This window comes from Theropithecus gelada, chromosome 5 (assembly GCF_003255815.1).
Source record: "Theropithecus gelada isolate Dixy chromosome 5, Tgel_1.0, whole genome shotgun sequence".
NCBI classification, from domain to species: Eukaryota; Metazoa; Chordata; class Mammalia; order Primates; family Cercopithecidae; genus Theropithecus; species Theropithecus gelada.
The window spans coordinates 70,823,970-70,841,223 of record NC_037672.1 but is presented as its reverse complement, the minus strand read 5'-3'; the positions used below and the strand labels follow the sequence as shown (position 1 = coordinate 70,841,223).

The 17,254-nt window shown below is 39.8% G+C and overlaps 1 protein-coding gene across 5 annotated transcripts in view; it reads left to right on the top strand.

Annotated features, from left to right (window-relative positions):
* Positions 1-17,254, top strand: part of SLC4A4 (solute carrier family 4 member 4) — a 385,984-nt gene that overhangs the window by 47,481 nt on the left and 321,249 nt on the right. For 3 of the 5 annotated variants that reach the window (XM_025386057.1, XM_025386055.1, XM_025386056.1), the window contains exon 2: positions 5,707-5,780. In XM_025386057.1, the coding sequence (XP_025241842.1) occupies positions 5,708-5,780 (73 nt within the window). In that variant the 5' untranslated portion in view covers position 5,707. Of the gene's footprint in view, positions 1-5,163; positions 5,781-17,254 lie in introns of those variants that run through there. The other 2 variants (XM_025386053.1, XM_025386054.1) reach the window with 1 other exon arrangement.

Genomic DNA, 17,254 nt, shown 5'->3' with positions numbered 1-17,254 from the left:
TGTGGAAGAGAGCGGGCTAGCTCTGGGATTGGGTATACAAGCCCCGGAGTGGATCCTCTACACACCAGCTAGTGTGCCAAGGTTGGAGGCTCTGTTTCGCCTTCCCTGGGCTCAGTACTGCAGTCGCTTTCATCCTACAGTTTACAAAGTAGCTGCAATCCTGGGGTGGCAGGGAAACAGGTGGCTCCACGGTAAAGCAGTAGGCTTTTTGCTGCTGCATCCTTTGGCAAAAGCTTAGGCTAGGAGGAGAAATGTGCTGTATAAAGTTTTAACCCTGAAACCAGATGCTGTTACTATAGAGACAAGTGAAATGCTACAGCGGGAGGCGTAACAGAGGAGGGATGGGAGAAGGGAGGTGGGAGGGCAAGTGAGGCGAATCTAAAGGCTAGCACACTCGAAGACCTTCAACCTTTAGCAGCACTGTGACGGGGCAGGCTTGCATTCTGAAACTTGTGTGCTGGCGGTCTGCCACGTGCTGACTGGCTGAGTGGCAGCTGCTTGCGCTGTGTGGACTAGCTGGTGAGCACGTTGGCAGTTGGCATGGGCTCTGGGGGTGGGAACTTAGAGGGGTGGAATGTAGATGGGTGCTCAAGACCCAATGGCTGACAGTTTTGCACAAATGTTTCTCATGCTGGGCTTAAGTCACCCTTACGAGCCTGCTCAGTGATTAGGACCGGCTGGTGAAAGCCGGTCCATTTGGCAGTGGATTTGACATGTGTTACAGTTAAATCATTTTGGTGTCCCAGAATAACGGAGAATAAGAAAAACCTTGCTTTGGGTGTGGACTTCCGTAGAAAGGGTATAACTTGTACAGTCAGAGGCCTGGCTGAGGGAAGGCATTATTGGCCCTGAGTGGATTTTATACTGACTGGTGTGACCCTTATCCCCGTGATGCTGGTGAGAAGCTTCCAAATCTATTCTGAACTTTGCCTCATGCTGGTGATGTGAGCAACCCGGGAGCTTTTTAGAAGCATGCTCTTCCCTTCTTTGTTTTCAGCGAATGCAGGGTGTGTGAAAGGAACTTTTAAGAATGGGTTTGAGGGCCTGATTAAGGACTGGAGAAGTTAATTTCTTCCTATTGATAGAAGGAGGAACTAGTTGGGTCAGATGGTTATTTTAAAAGATATCTCTGTCTTACTAATAATAGCAAGCAACTGCTGAGAGGATTTGCGGTGAGGAGGGACACAAGCCCAAATAGTTGACATTTGTAGTGTAAAGATGAAGAAAATGTGCTGAATTCCTGTATTTTGTGCAGAAGCCTAGGTGCACCAGGCTGGACTGACTTCTAAGGAGGACTGAGGGCGGCTGTGGGGAAAGGCCACTGTGGGTGTGCAGGTTTTATATTTTCCGTTTGCTTCACTCATGCCTTTTTTCTTCCTGCAGGGAAGAGGCTGCTTTGAGATGCTCTGCATTGTCTGTCAGAAAGAACGAAGTTTCTAATTACTTGCTATGTATAGTCTTGGAGGGAATGTGAAATATGCATCAAAGAGCCAAGGAATGCACCAATCATTATTCTCACTCTCTAACTCAGATGGAACATAGTGACAGTGCCTCAGTTAGGCTGGATGGTTTTCTTAGCCTAGGAAGAGGGTTTTTCTGAACTATTCTATTATCCCCTCCAGTTGTTGCTGCTTTTCATTTTCTTTCTTTCTGTTTCTCTTTTTTCTTTTAGAGATGGGAATTCACTGCGTTACCCAGGATGGAATGCAGTGCCCTACTCATAGCTCACTGAAGCCTTGAACTTCTGGGCTCAAGCAGTCCTCCCACCTCAGTCTCCCAAGTAGCTGGGACTACAGGTGCACAACACTGCACCTAGCTAATTTGAAAAAAAAATTTCAGAGATGGGTCTTGCTATGTTGCCCAGACTGGTCTGGAACTCCTGGCCTCAAGCAGTCCTCCCACTCAAAGCAGGCTGAGCAACTGTGTCAGCTTTTCTTCTTTTACTTCTTTGGTTGTTGCATGCAATTCTGGGAATGGCTTAGGCACAAAGGCTAAACATTTTAGTTAAGAAATTTGAAAAAAGACAACAAAAGACTTTAGGATCAGTTTGATTTATAGTGAGGTGCAGAAATGATGTTCCATATGAGATTGTGTTGGACTCTATAGGCTGGAAAGGGTTGGTTCTGATAGGACTGGAAAGAGTTAATGTGAGCTAAACCACTCTGTTTTCTAAAGGGGAGCTGGCACTATTAATGTACGTGCAGTAGCACAGGGCTTCAGGATTTTGTTGTGCTTCTGCGGTCTTTTAAGAAAATTTCCTCATTAAACTGTCATCCTTATCTGTGTCTACAAAGGTATAATGGATGGGTTCTTGCCTTTTGAACTTATTTGCCTGGATTGCTAAGGGTAATCTTTGAGAAGGTGGATGTGATTGCATTAGGCACCTTGTTTGTCTTGCTCACTGTAACTCTAGTGCCTTGGCTTGTGCCTGGAGCATAGTAGTAGTATCCAGTAAATATTGACTGAATGAATGAATGCAGGAAAGAGAAAAGAGAACTATTGAATGCCTCCTCTGTGTCTGCTACTGTGTGTGGTATGTAAAAATTGTATTTGGCAATCAGAAGATATTGGTGATCATGACTAAAGTGCTTTTTACACCTCTCTTTCCATCTTTCTCAGCCCCTCGGTAGCAGTGCTCTCCTCCTTTGGTCACTTCCTTGACATCACTCTTGCCTGGATTTCCTCTTACCTCATTGACTGTTTTTGTTCCTCTGCTCTGCTGGTAAATGTTGGCATGCCTCAGCACTTGGTCTTGGGTCCACTCCTTGATTTTTACATTTTCTTCCTGGATGATCTCATCTAGTAATAGCTTCAGGTACCAGCTTTATTCATTGATTTCCTAATTTTTATCTCAAATCCTGAGCCTCTGAGCTCCAGACTCAGACATCTACTTGTATGCCCGATGGCTCCTTTTTCATGTGTAATAAGCATCTTATTCTTAAAGTGGCTAAATAGAACTCTTGATTTGTTCCCCAATAATTTGTTTCTCCCATAGCCTTCCCCTGGCTCCTGCGATGATTTCTTAATTTCTCTTGTCCCCTTACTGTCCATTTTCAGGGTGATCTTTTAAAAATGAAAAACAGTCAAGTCACTCTCCATTTTAAAACTCTTCAGTGGCTCCCATAACACCTAAAATTCTGACTCCTTACCCTGGTTTTGTGGCCCTAATCAGTATCATCTCCAAAAGTTGACCTTCAGGCCCTGTCCAGCTGTACTAACTTTGTTTCTGTTCCTGGAACATCCTAAACTTGTCTTTACCTTAGAGCATTTGCACTTGCTGTTCCCTTTGCTTGGAACAGATTACCTGCAAATATTCACAGTACTGATTCCTTCCTGTCATTTTTGTCTCTGCTCAGTTGTCATCCAGAAGCCTCATGTGAACCACCCTATGCCAAGCAGTCCCTGCCTCATTTTATTTTCCACAAAGTACTTAATGCTATCTGAGATTACTTGGTTCATCTGTTCACTATTAATTGCTTGAGAACTTTGTCTCTCTGATTCACAGATATGTTTCCCTCTCTCTGAAGAGTATGAGGAACATAGCAGTCACTAAATAAATATTTGCTGAATCAGTGAATATACTATATCATTTAATTTTCATGGGAACCAGAGGCTTAGAGAAGTTGGTAAATGACTTCTTAAGTCTTTTTTTTTTTTTTTTTTGAGATGGAGTCTCACTCTTTTGCCCAGGCTGGAGTGCAGTAGTGCGATCTCGGCTCACTGCAACCTCTGCTTCCTGGGTTCAAGTTATTCTCCTGCCTCAGTCTCCCGAGTAGCTGGGATTACAGGCATGTGCCACTGTGCCCGGCTAATTTTTGTATTTTTAGTGGGGACGGGGTTTCACCATGTTAGCCAGGTTGGTCTCTAACTCCTGACCTCAAGTGATCTGCCTTGCCTCCCTTGGCCTCCCAAGGGATTACAGGTGCCGGGATTACAGGTGTGAGCCATGATCATGCCCGGCCTCAGATCTTCAAGGAATTTTCTTTTCCACTAAAATCTTGATGGCCAACCCATATCCTGCTTGCATTCAGATTATTATTTTTAGTTTGAGTATAGAGAAGGAAAATGATGTACAGATTGCCAGGGTGAAAAGGAAGGAAACAGAAAGGAAGGAAACTTACAGTAATTAAACATGTAGTATGTGCTAAGTTCTGCACTGTGTGCTTTTACGTGTGTTACCTAATTCGACTCTCAAAGCCTTCAATGCAAGGTTGATATTATTGTGTTGAATCAATGCAAGGTTTATATTATTACCCCAGTTTTATAGATGGAAAAACTGAGGCTCAAAAAAGCTAAAAACTTTGCTCCAGGTAGCACACCTATTAAGTGATGAGCTAGATTTCTTAAACCGGGGACTACCTGATACCAAATTCCTGACTCTTTATGTTATGATGGTTGCTTCGTGAGACGGATATGCTTCTAAAATAGTAAGGACAAAAATATGAATTCAATGCACATCCGTGTAGATTATAACAAATATCTGAAGCACAAGAATAAGTTATACAGACAATATGGAAAACAGACCTACAATATTCAATGCCTGAGCATATAATTGGACGAATAGAATACAGAATGAACATTTGGTTCTCTGGCAGGGCTCATGTACGGTATGACATAGAGCAGCTGTCCCCAGAGAAAGTTCTTTGTTTCTAGACTGGTACTACACAAGCAGCATTTGAGCAATTCAGGATTTCTTTCTGCTTTCACTATAAATAGAGCTCATGGAATTCTGTATATCAAAGTTAATGCAATGAAAAGGAGCTGCAGAGTATAGAAATAAACCTTAACTCATTCTATAAACTAGGAGCATGTTTGGCACCGGGAGGCCCTAAAAACGCTGTCATTCCTTGGATGGATTCTGAGGTCTTATTTAGCATATGAAATTGCAGAGTAGATCCTATTATGTAAGGAGACAGGAGGACAGCATAATGTGGTTACAAAATGAAGAACTTTGTGCCCTTCAGGGAAGAGTTAACAGGGCAGATATACATAGAGAAAGATGTGTGATAAGAATGTGGAAAATGAATGAATGGGTGGCATGTATCTGTGTGTATTGCCGAAGCCGGGTTGCTGGATAATCCTCAGATGTCAGATTTCCGTAAGGCCAACATGTGACTCAAAGCTTGCCACTCAACAGAGAATACTGGGCTGTGCTGGTATTAAGAGGCTGGCTGGAAGCTAGGCTCCCACTGTGCACTAGCCTAACTCCCTGTCGCTCTCTGCGTGTGGGTGGGTGTGCATGTGTGTGTGTGTGAGGGTATACATTTTATGCAGTGGGTGTTTAAAGAGCTAAGCACTGAAGCTGGATTTCCACAAACGATCATCACGAGCACTCCAGACACACCAAACTTCCTCTCTTGGTATTTTTTTTTTTTTTTTTTGCTTTCATCCTTTTTTAAAAAAAATTTAAAACCCTCAAGGAGAGAGCCCCCAACATCCTGCCTACAGGATTGGGATTATTTTCTCTTACCTGTCTATGTGGGTGCCCTCTCAAGGTTAGAACTGAAGCTATGTGGGACCGGCATATTCTCGAGCACCAGATGAGAGGAGCTGCGTGAAGCAGTAGCAGACACCAGAAGAAGAGTGACTCTGCCCTGCTAACATGAACAACAGCTTGCAGGTTAACCTGCCCAGAAGCTGGGCTGCTCCAAGTGGCTCGCTCCAGGAGAAGTCTGAGCATTCTTTTTTTCTTTTTTATTACTATAGGATGGAGGATGAAGCTGTCCTGGACAGAGGGGCTTCCTTCCTCAAGCACGTGTGTGATGAAGAAGAAGTAGAAGGTGAGCTTTACGGGTCTGGGAAAGTGTCTGTTGACATACATATGTCTCTATAGATAATAACATTCATGAATTTCATAGATCTTACATTTTTAAAATGAAACACCAAACCTTTTCTATAGAGTTTCATCAATCTCTACATTTTGCTTCAACACAGAAAGTAATTTTAAGAACTTCATTGGACCATCAGAATCTGATTGAATATGGGTCTTGCCTGGTTTTAAAAAAGTCTTATTTTAAAGTAAGTGCCTATGTTAGCTGCACCTCTTTATCAAAAATAAACATTTTACCATATAATACTAACCACCTTCCAATGACTAATTCAAGAAAGCTGCTAGATTTATATAAATCTATTCAGCAGCATCTTTAATATTCTTTCTTGTACCTTGTAGTGTAAAGATATAGATATTACAGAAGGATAATGATACCATTGTTGCAGGAAAAATGGGTTTAAGCTGAAGATGTTAAGAGTGGTAATCATGGATGAGTTTCAGTTAGGAAAAGATGGACAAGCATTTTTTACTTAAAAAAACTTCAAGGATCTCTTTTGTTGATATTTCCTAGTGCCTGTTAAAAACTAAAGAAGAGTTATATTTTATCTGGTGCTATAATACTTTCAGCAGGCATTCCCTTTTCCTGTCTCCTGACTTATCAGTAAGTGGGAATAATGCTATTTATTTGATGGAAGGCAAAGCTGAATTAATATTTATTAAAATAATTATATGAAGGCATCACAGATATATGTTATTATTAATATTTATAATGAGATTTTTAAAAAATCAGGGTTCCAGGCAGTATTCAAAGTTAAATGAAACTTGCAGGTGAATCATGTGATCAATCCCACCCTTTAAAGTCACCTGAGAGACAATTCATCTGTGTTTTGGAGATTCTGGCCTGACCGGTGCCATGTGGTAAGCATTTAGTGCCAGCCCCAAACTTGAACCAGAGGGTGGTGGGCTTGGGAAAAAGAGAGTCAGTATTGTATGTTCTGGAGTGATTCTTCAAGCAGACTGAACACCAGGTACGGGGCAAGTGATTCTCCTGTGCCACTTGGAACAGTTTGAATAGTGTGGCTATTATGTTGTTTCTCAAGTTTCTTTAGTAAGTTTCTTCTGCCCATGTGGTGTTAGAGGATTGGCGCCTCCACCCCCACCTCAACTTCCCGCATTTATGCTCTTGAGACTGACTAATACGAATTTGATGCCTAAGTTTCTTAGGAAAACGGAAACTACAGTATTTTCTTTCATATTGTTTTATGGGTTCCTTGCATTTTTACAACATGCTGTGGGAAAATGTCAAGCTGGTGAAAGCAAAATAGTAAAACTTTTGTCTTAAGATTCTTGGAACCCATGATGTTAAATCATCATTTTAGTGACTCTGTCACTGTCTCAGTGTCAAAGAGGGGATATAAGTATTAAAGTTTTAGCATATGGATATAAGAAATAATGTAGCCCTGAGCAAATAGCCTATAGTTTTAAGACAATTGAAGTAGAAAAAGCTTGGGAGTGACATATACTGTGTGAGTGTGTTTTCCTTTGAGAATAATGTTCTCGCTAGGTTCACAAGAGATGTAAATCACTTCTTGAGTTTGTAAGGTCTGTAGGATTGACAGTACTCTACTGCAATAGGATATTGTATACTGTTTCTTAAGGTTTTGACTAAGAAGTGCATTTCCTGAAGTATTTCCCTTGATTTTCAAACACAAAGTTAAGACAACAACATAAATGAGTAGCACACAACTCTGTAGCCAGGTTTCTTTAAGAAGAAACAAAGACAACCGAAGGTGGTAGAAACACATCTGTAAAATTCAAGAAATGTGTTGGTTTTGTGATGATTAAACCTCTCGAATGGATTTATATATTTTCCTGTTCTTATAAGACCTCTGTTTTAGTGACTGTCTTTCACATTGATTGACACCTGAGCTGACTACATTTCTTTCAAGACATGCTCAGAAACTGTTGCCTGTTGCGGAGTCCTGAGCCCCGTAGGAAGATTGCTTGTGGATATTTTGTGGGTAACTTTCTACAGTGCTGACTGTCTTACAATACTAGCCTTGAAATTATTGTAACTGTTCATTAGAAATGAACAAAATTGTTCATTTTTAATTTGTTGTTCTCTCAATTGACCTTCCCTCTTTTTCACCTTGCTTTATTGGTGGGGGTGGGAGGTCTTAGATTTTATAGTAGCTCTAGGTGATAGTATAAAATAGTTGAAATGGACAGGGGTTTTATGGCACATCCATGCTTCCAGTGGTTGAGAATGAAGAAACAGATGGCCTATGTCAAGACCTCTAAGAAGTATTCATATTTTGAGGGAAATGTTTTTTTTCCCCAAGAATATGAATCCATCTCATATTTTTAATTGCATAGAGAAGAGAGTATGAAGAAAAGCAAACTGATATCTCTATTCTAAAGTAGCTTCCTGGCACATTTATGGCAGAGGTGAATGCCCCAGTTTTAAGGGTCAGAATTCAAAGGACAAGGAGCTGGGACACTTTACCTTTATATTATTATTTACATTTCCTTTTATGCAAGTAGTTATTTCTCTTGCTTCTAGGATAAACATAGAAGTTTACAATGTTCGTAGACATTCTTGGCAAAGTCAACTTAAAATAAAACTTTGTTTTTTACAGTTATCTGCATAAATAAGATGTATTCCCAATAAGTGATTATTAAAGTAACTAAGGTCTAATGGTTCTTGTTACTTTAAAATATTCATGCTTTAAAAATGCTTAGGGTCCCCTAATTTGGGGTGATTGGATTCAGCTCAGCCTGAAGGCAAGAAGAGCTAGATACTCTCTCTTAGTTCCTTTGAATGCTGTGGTTCTGAGGAGAGAGACTTCAAACCACACCCTCAGTTCACCTTGTTCAACTTTACTCTCAGTGGGTGGCATGACACTTAATCCACATTCTAAAAACTTAATAGAAAACCATCAACTGCAAAACTCACTAAGCATGGAGTGAGTCAGAAGAGGAGTCATCTGTTTAAATAATGAATTTATCTATGTGGCTTATATTTAAAGACCTAAACCTCATTGTCACATAATTTTCTTCATGTGTTAATGGCTTAAAGAGATACTCTTTCAAAATGAAACCAAGTGCCAATTTTAATCTTTAAAAGAAATAGAAGCCTTTAAATCTGCTCTTCCACTGGTTACCTTGTACTATGCATGGTTTTGTAAAGTTAACATTTTTTGGAGGAGAGTGGTTACTGTGGATAAACTTATTTTAAAATGTCAGTATTTCAGATATTCATATTTATTTATTTATCACCATGCCCCAGCTCCCACCCAGGTCCTTCCGCGCTTTCACAGAATTGGTCTGTGGATGACAAATTAACGTTACCAGAATGATCCAGAAGTGCTGACCACGAGGAGCAACCACTCGCTTTTCGTTTCAAACACAGACGGGGGAAATTGCTAATTACATAGGGTGAATGAGGGTTGAGATAGGAAGAGTCAGTCCCAGGTAGCTTTTTCCAAGCAGAAGAAAATCCTATGGATGTTTTATTCTTAAAAAAGCCAGCCAGGATTTTGGATCTGTATGATATAAACAGATTACTTAATAGTCTCATATTTTGCAATAGGGGAAAAGAGCAAACTCCACCTTATCCTTTGAGATAAGGCTTTGGCTCTGCAAGGCTAGGTAACTCCCAGCAGGCCTTGGCAACTCTAACCTCATGAGGAGGGGCCTCTTCTTAACATCAAGTTCAACCAACAACTCAGAAAATATAAAATGCAGTAACACAGTATTGGCTGAAACGTGTCTCCATTTTTGAGGCTTGGTCAGTACTCTCCTAAAACTATTATGCTATATTGTGCTGGTTTTCCTCTTCCATTCAAAACTTAATGCAGTGGGAAGTGTGCACCCATCTGTCCCAATGGAAGAATGATTCTACAAATTCACATGTCTAGTGAAGGACATTAAGAGGGAGTGTAGTTGAAAATGCATGGAATTTACAGGAGGATCGTTTTCAGAAAAAGTAAAAAAAATATGTCAGGGTCTGGGACAGGGTAGATATTCACTAATTATTTGTTAAAAGAAAGAATGAATAAATAAATGTATAACATAAACTAAATAAAGTATATGTAGAATCACTTTGTATAATCCTTTTACATATTTTTCAAAAAAATTTGTTAGAAATTTGGTTGTCAAGGCTTGACGTTGTGGTCATGCCTATAATCCTTGCACTTTGGGAGGCCAAGGTGGGAAGATCACTTGAGGGCAGGAGTTCAAGAACATCCCGGAAAACATGGTGAAACCCCATGGCGAAACTCCATCTCTACAGAAAAATAATAATAAAAAAATAGCTGGGTGTGGTGGTGCATGCCTGTTGTCCCAGCTACTCAGGAGGTTGAGGTGGGAGAATCGTTTGATCCCAGGAGATCAAGGCTACAGTGAACTGTGATTGTGCCACTGCGCTCCAGCTCGGGTGACAGAGTGAGACCCTGCCTCAAAAAAAGAAAAGAGAAAAGAAAAAGAAAAAAGAAGTTTGGTTATCTTAGTTCTCTTATTCAAATGAAATGATATAGCCTCTCATCTTATCCTTGGTATCACTCCTGTTTGATTTTGCAAAGATCATTGACATATCATTTATATATTTATACTGATAAGAAAAAGAAGGGCCTAAACACCTCTGCTTTATCCAACTTTTTCATTCTTCTAGTATAGTTTTTGAAGAGATAGATTAAAATGATGAAATGGAGGCTTTTGTCTTTTTGGAAGTCAAGACCTCAACATCTTACAGACATGAAATCATGACTTAAGCCTATTTCTTGCTAGAGGATATTATGATGATCTACTCATGTGTGTTGGAGAAGGTAGTATTTTTTTCTAAAAAAAGTGGGGCCTGGTAGACATTTTTAAATAATTACAATGGTATAAAACGTAATTGCCGAGAAGGAGTGAATGAAAACCTATCGGATGGGAAGGGAGGGGCCAAGTTGGGACTGCGGCTATTCTGAGCACTGGATATAAGTGTCCGGTTGCATTTTGCTGACCTCTTCTCTGCTGTTCACTCTAATTGCTCAGAAAACAGTGTGTACAGAGGAAACTCTTGGGCAAATACTGCTAAAGGAAAAGCCTTCTTAAAAGAAACAATGTATCCACACATTGGACTGCTTTAAAGAAATGCAGTGAGGTTTTTAAAAGTTGGTACTTGAATAGCAACATAGGTTTCCCAGAAAAGGTTGAGCCCATGCAGACCTTTCCCAACTCCCTGCTCCTTTCTCCTCATGGCCTCAGCTGAACGCTGGCCAGAGGTCCTCAAGTATGCAGCACTTAGCTCTGTAGCTGCCTGACACCTCTTGCTGTGTCAGGGAAGTTAAATATTTATATATAGATTTCTTTCACTTCAAGGAAGGCTGGTGATAGTTCCGTGTTTTTGAAACTAGAATCTGAAACTTCTGAGAATTTTCCAACTGTAGAGAATTCCCTGGTAGTATAGTATGGGCTAAAGCCCTCTTGAAGCCATTTCCTATCCTAGGTGTTGGTGTTCTTTGATGGCAATTAAGCCATAGCAAATTGCACTTGGTACTTGCATTGCCTTTGGCAAGGATCCAGAAATTCTGAACTAGTACATTTACAGCAGTTTTGTCTATAGATTGAGCTTCTTTTTAGAAGCTTTTTAAATCTGGTCATATTAGTGAGACTTGTTGTTCGATATTTATTTTGAGGAGTCTCTATTGTTTATTTTTTTCATGTGTTGTCAAAGCAGAGTGGCTAAGTATCAGTTTGAGAATAAAAATTTAAAACTTGCTCTATCGTCAAATCATTGCATAGGTGAAGGAAGCAACTTGTAGTTTAGATTATAGGTTTTTCTCTTTGTAAAATGGAAACAACGGAGCACGCCATTCACCTTAGAACTCTTAAGAACTTCCAACAGCAATTGCTGCTGTACGTGGCGTTAGGAACAGGCGTGTTTTATACTCCACCACTCTCTGTTGTTTTTCTTTCTGATGGATACAGCCTCACCCATAATTTTCTTTGGTTTTTATCTTCTTTTCTGAAAATTATAACTGGCATAAATATTGTTTACTTGCTTAATTCATTTCTCCCTACATCTGTCCTTTGCCTTCCTAACCATGCTTACCTACTGCTTCTTATATTGGAAAACTAAAGCCAGAATGATCCAGTGAAATTTCCCGAGGCCTACTCTCTGTTTCCCTTTGGACTCATTCTCATCCTTTAAGCTCTGGGTATGAAATCTAATTTTCACAGTTAGACTGCTCTGATACACATTATCCTTAATTTGTTAAATTGTCTTTTTTCCCAAGAAGAGGGATATTACCATAATTGTATACTGCGTAAAATACAAATGCTTGTCCATTGTATAATAAAGCCTGCAACGTTGCTTCATTTGGAAAACGGATTGAAGAATGTAGTGTTTTTCTGCCAGTGAGAAGGATTCAAGAGTCTAGTATGTGTATATGTATTTAAACATGCATATAGAAATGCATTTCCCCCTGTCTGCCACATAGACTAGGATAATTCTGCTTCCTACTGGCCATTATGTAATTTAGGTGCCAATTAAATGAGATTATGCAACAGTATAGAAATAATACTATCTAACCTGAACTAAATATTTCCCCTTTTTTATCACCACAAGATTAGAAATCATTGGGAGAACTGAGAATTGGGCCTGATGAGAGTGAGTAAAATAAGAATATAATAAAGATCAGTTGAGGCTCTCTTGTTGCTGTCATGAGCTTGCTGGTGCGATTTCATTTTATTTTGTTTTATTTTATTTTACTCTTTTGGCTGATTGCATTTAGGTGACTGAGGTGAGAGCCTGCAATGGCATAGGTTCACGGGAGGTTCCAACACTCATCCTGGAGCTGCTGATTGCCAGGTGGGATGAAAGGTGAAGGTAGTGAGGGTGGTGAGTGACAGCCACTGAATCAGCAGTATAGGTGACTTAAATAATTCATTTCTCTGAATAGCTAAAAAGTTTTCAAATCTGGTAAATTGTTTCTACCTTTCCATAGAGTTAGAATTAGAAGGCAGCTATCCAAAGGGCTATATCCAATGTGTGTACCTTTTTTCATACTCTGTTGATTTTCGGAAGAACAGACTCTACTTAGACCTCATGAAACATTATTTTATTGACTATTTTTCATGGTGGAATGCTCAGTAACTTTTACCACGCCAAACACTTCTGGGAATAAAAAGAGGTTTTAAATTTTAGTAATATTGGCCAGTATATCAGCTTTAGACGAATGGAATTATATTGTTATAGATGGGTTAAATTACTACCAAACCCCCAATTGATTATTAAATTTTCAACAGGAAATTTGATTCCTACTGAAAAATAAAGAAAATGTCTTCAAGGTAGAATGAAAGCTCATGATTGAATCTAATGGATACGTGTGTTTGGCAAATTAAATTAGTATCTGATTATTCAAGTTTTTACTCACGTTTATTCCATCTGTGCTATGGTTCAGAGAACATGGTGGTGGACCAGTAGTCTCAGGACCTTTTTCTGTTCCTGGTCTGCCACTGCCTTTCTGGATAATACAAAACAAATCATTGTCTTGTGGTTATGGCTTCTTCATGCAAAGTGCAGTGAGTAACCCGTCTCCTTAGCCACCTACTAGAAATGCTCTAAGAATTTTTGGATAATACCTGAAAAATATCTTGATACTTCCAGTAGGCCATTAAGAAGTTACTTAATTTCTGAATCTCAGTTTTTTTGTACAAGGAGATAGAATTTGCACCTCTCATCTCCTAGTTTTTCTAGGAATATAAGTAAAGCAATTTGGAATCCGCCAGGATTAACCCCATAAATTTAAGGTATTATCTCCCTTGCATGTAATCGTTGCATGTAATTTATCTTTATGCGCAACACTTTCCCACCAGCGGTTGCTGTGACTGCAGAACACTGTCAGACTAAAGCTAATACTGATATCTGGTAATCAACAGATTAGTTGATTAGTACTTATGTTAACTCTAAATACTAAATTTTACTAACTGATGGACCATGCTTTTTTTTTTTCTTTAAGCCTATCAAAATGGTAAGAACAGTTGCAGATGTGACCTCTAATATGTTGCTTTTCCAGGTTTATGTGTATCATTGAATGTGGTAAAGTTGTAACTAGGACCATGATTATTGTTTAGTCAAATAAACCAGCCATTATTTAAGGACACAAGGTTAGTTGATATGGTAATTTTAGAGATGTATCACATATGTAGGTGAGTTTACATGGAAGGCCAGGGAATATATGTCCTACAGAATAACATTAAATTGAGACCTAAAAGTGGAAAAGGAATTTGCTAGGTGAAGAATCAGGGAAGCATTCCAGGCAGGCATATGTGAAGGTCCAGAGGTGAGAAAGACTTAGGCCCATTTGAGAAACAGAAATAAGGCTACGGTAGCTGGACCATGTGAACAGGGAGAGAGTAGTCTGAGGTGGATAGGACCCAGATAGTTCAAGGTCTTTTATGTTATGGTAAATGTTATAGTTTTACTGAGTGTGCACTAAGGAAACATTGCAGAAGGGTTTTAAGCAGGGAAGTGATAAGACCAAATTTGTATTTTAGAAAAGATTCCTTTGGCTGCTGGGTGTAGACAGTGTCCCAAGAGGGCAAAGACAGAAGTGTGGGGGCTGTTGTCAGGATTCAACTGAGAGATGATTTTGGGTTGGACAGGAGTTGAGACAAAAAAGATGGAGACAAATGTGTTGAATTGATGGGTGGATATATGGATGGGGATGGCTGCTTCTGGATTTCTGCTATGAGCAATTTGGGGAATCATGCCCCATTTTGTAAGATGGGGAGCACTGGAAGAAGAGTGGTGGGGGATGATAGGAGTTTAGCCTTTTGTATATATTGAATTTGAAGCACCTGTGAGATATCCAGGTAGAACTCTGAAGCCGGTAGTTGACTATACAAGCAGGAGCTAAGAAGAAAGGACAGTGATGGAGATATAAATCTGGGAGCCCTAGGCATATAGCTAGTATTTAAAGCCATAGGAATGGATGATATTGCCCAGGGTCAAAGAATGGAGTGAGAACAGGAGTGGATTGGACTCTGCAAGTGCCAACATTTGGCGATTAACAAGGTGCAGTCATAGAAGTAGGAGGAAAACCGGGAAGAGAGTGAAGGCTCTGAGGCCGAGAAGAGGGCTTTTTAAATAAGGAGCTAGCGATTGACAGTGCTGAATGCTGCCTTGAAGTCCGGTAAGATGAGGACTAAATAGTAGCTACTGGATTTGGCAAAAAGAAGGTGATTGGTAACTTTTGTTAGCCATGTGGTGACGTGTCATGGTTAGTTGGGAATCAAATTGGGGTAGACTGAAGAGTGCCCAAGAGACAGCTATCATTATGAAAAGTTAGGAAGAGACTTTGAGGTGATGCTGGAAAACTTTTAGCCTTTTCCCTCTATGTGCTCCACTTCACTTAACTACTTAAAATATTTGGAATTATTATAGATGTTTTAGAACTAGAAAGGATCTTAGAGAAAATTTAGTTCAATATTCTCAGCTTACAGATGGCTAGAGGAACCATGAAGAAGTTAAATGATTTGCTCGAGGTAACACTGGTAGGAGCTGGAATAACGAGGACAAGGATCCAGGTGTTCTGACTTTCCCAAGGCTGTGCTCATCCCAAAAGAGTGTGCTTGAGGTTGATTCCCTCTGCAGAGGAAGAGGAATTTAGGTAGGGAGATGGATGAGAACTAGGAGAAGCACCTGGAAGAATAGGAAGTGGAAAGAACTGAAAGGAATAAAAGGTGTTGAAAGAGCGTACAGAGAGGTGAGAGGGAAAGAAAACACAAGACTGGCCTCAGCATTTGAATGACCCCTGGTGGTAAGTGGGAAGACAGACGTCCCAGCCAGAACATTGTCATATTTTGGAGCAGCTTATGGAACTAAGGGTTGTGGATTTCAATTTGTCATTCTATGACTCTAAGACAGAAACATTTCCAGAGAATCCTGAGCCCATTTTTCCCTTCTCGATAATTACTAACTTGAAAGGATTAATCGTTATTATTCTTTTGGCTGTGTTTTCCAGACAGTGGAGGATGGGAGGGATGGGTGGAGGACTGGTACCATGATAGTGGAAAAATGGGAAAGGAAGGCTTATACATCCGGGGCACTAGTCCTAGTCTCTATATGTCATTAACTGGCTATTTGGCTTTAGTTAGATCACTGGTAAATGAAGAGGCTGAACCAGTTAAAGTGATTTTTTGGCCACTTTAAAAGTATGATTACGTGCTTCTGTGTCAATGAATGTCGTCCCTCTTTTTCCTGGGTGCATGTGGAAAACCACAGTCATGAAGATTCTGGGATTCTAGGCTAACAGAAGTCTCTCATAGCACTTTTCCTACTTCTGGGTGATTGTTATAGCCCTATGATATTATCTACATCTCATTTACCTACATATGTGTATGTGAGGGAAGGGAATAATGTGAACTGTAATATTTATATTTTATAACAAATATAAATTAATATTTAATATATTAAATATTTATATCAACATTTTATATATATATTTAAAAATATGTTCATCTATTAATACAATAAAATATATAACTATATATAATATTTTGCATATGTGATATATAATTATGATAATAAATGTATATTAAAATTATATATAATATTTATATATTACATTAAATAGTTGATACCTGATTAACCATGAGTGTATTAACTATATTGCAAATTACCTTTCCATAGCAACCAAGGACTCTTCATCCTATTGCCCAGCCAGGGCTTAGGCCACTGCAAAAAGAGAAGCCATAATAGAGTCAGAGATGGACAATGTGGTTGGGATGAGAGTATGAGTGTGTGCATTTATGTGTCTCTCTAAGCTGCCTCTCTGGCTGCAATTGCAAATCCAGTTATCGGTGACCATCAAATTAGCTATTGTTTTGTATCTTCCAACACTACTTCCCATTCACTTGTGCAAATGGTGACCAAAGAGAAATGATGGAAACTGTCAGTTCTCTGTGTTTGGCTCACAGGTGGATTTTGTCTGACGGCATGTGTACTGCATGTTACAATGCAGCAGCCCCTGTGGGGTGGTTCTGGGTGTCGGGATAAGTGGAGGGTTCATGTCTTCCCGCTGGGTGGCTCCTGTTCACTCTGAGCACTGTTCTGCCTAGTGCTGGCCTTCCTAGGCCTTTTGGCTCTACTCTGTCTTGTCGGAGCAAGTGAAGGACTTACAGACCTGTTTTCTGTGGATTGATAGTGAGCCGTTAAAAGCTCTGGGGGAAACTTTACCCAAATCGGGGTGGAGATTGCCAAGCCCTTGCTTCTGGACAGAGTTAGGGAAGGCTGAGGTTATGGAAGGTGCTGCCTTTGTTGAAGAGCTCAACTCTGTAGGATGGCTAAAACTGCCCATTAAGGGACAAGTTAAGAATAGGTTTGAGGTTGACTCTTTTGCCCTCCTCTAGGTGAATGTTCTGGAGTACAAAGAGTGTTCACAAGTTAGTTATTATCAGGGCTGGAGGTGGGTGGGAATGAGAAAAAACTGTGCT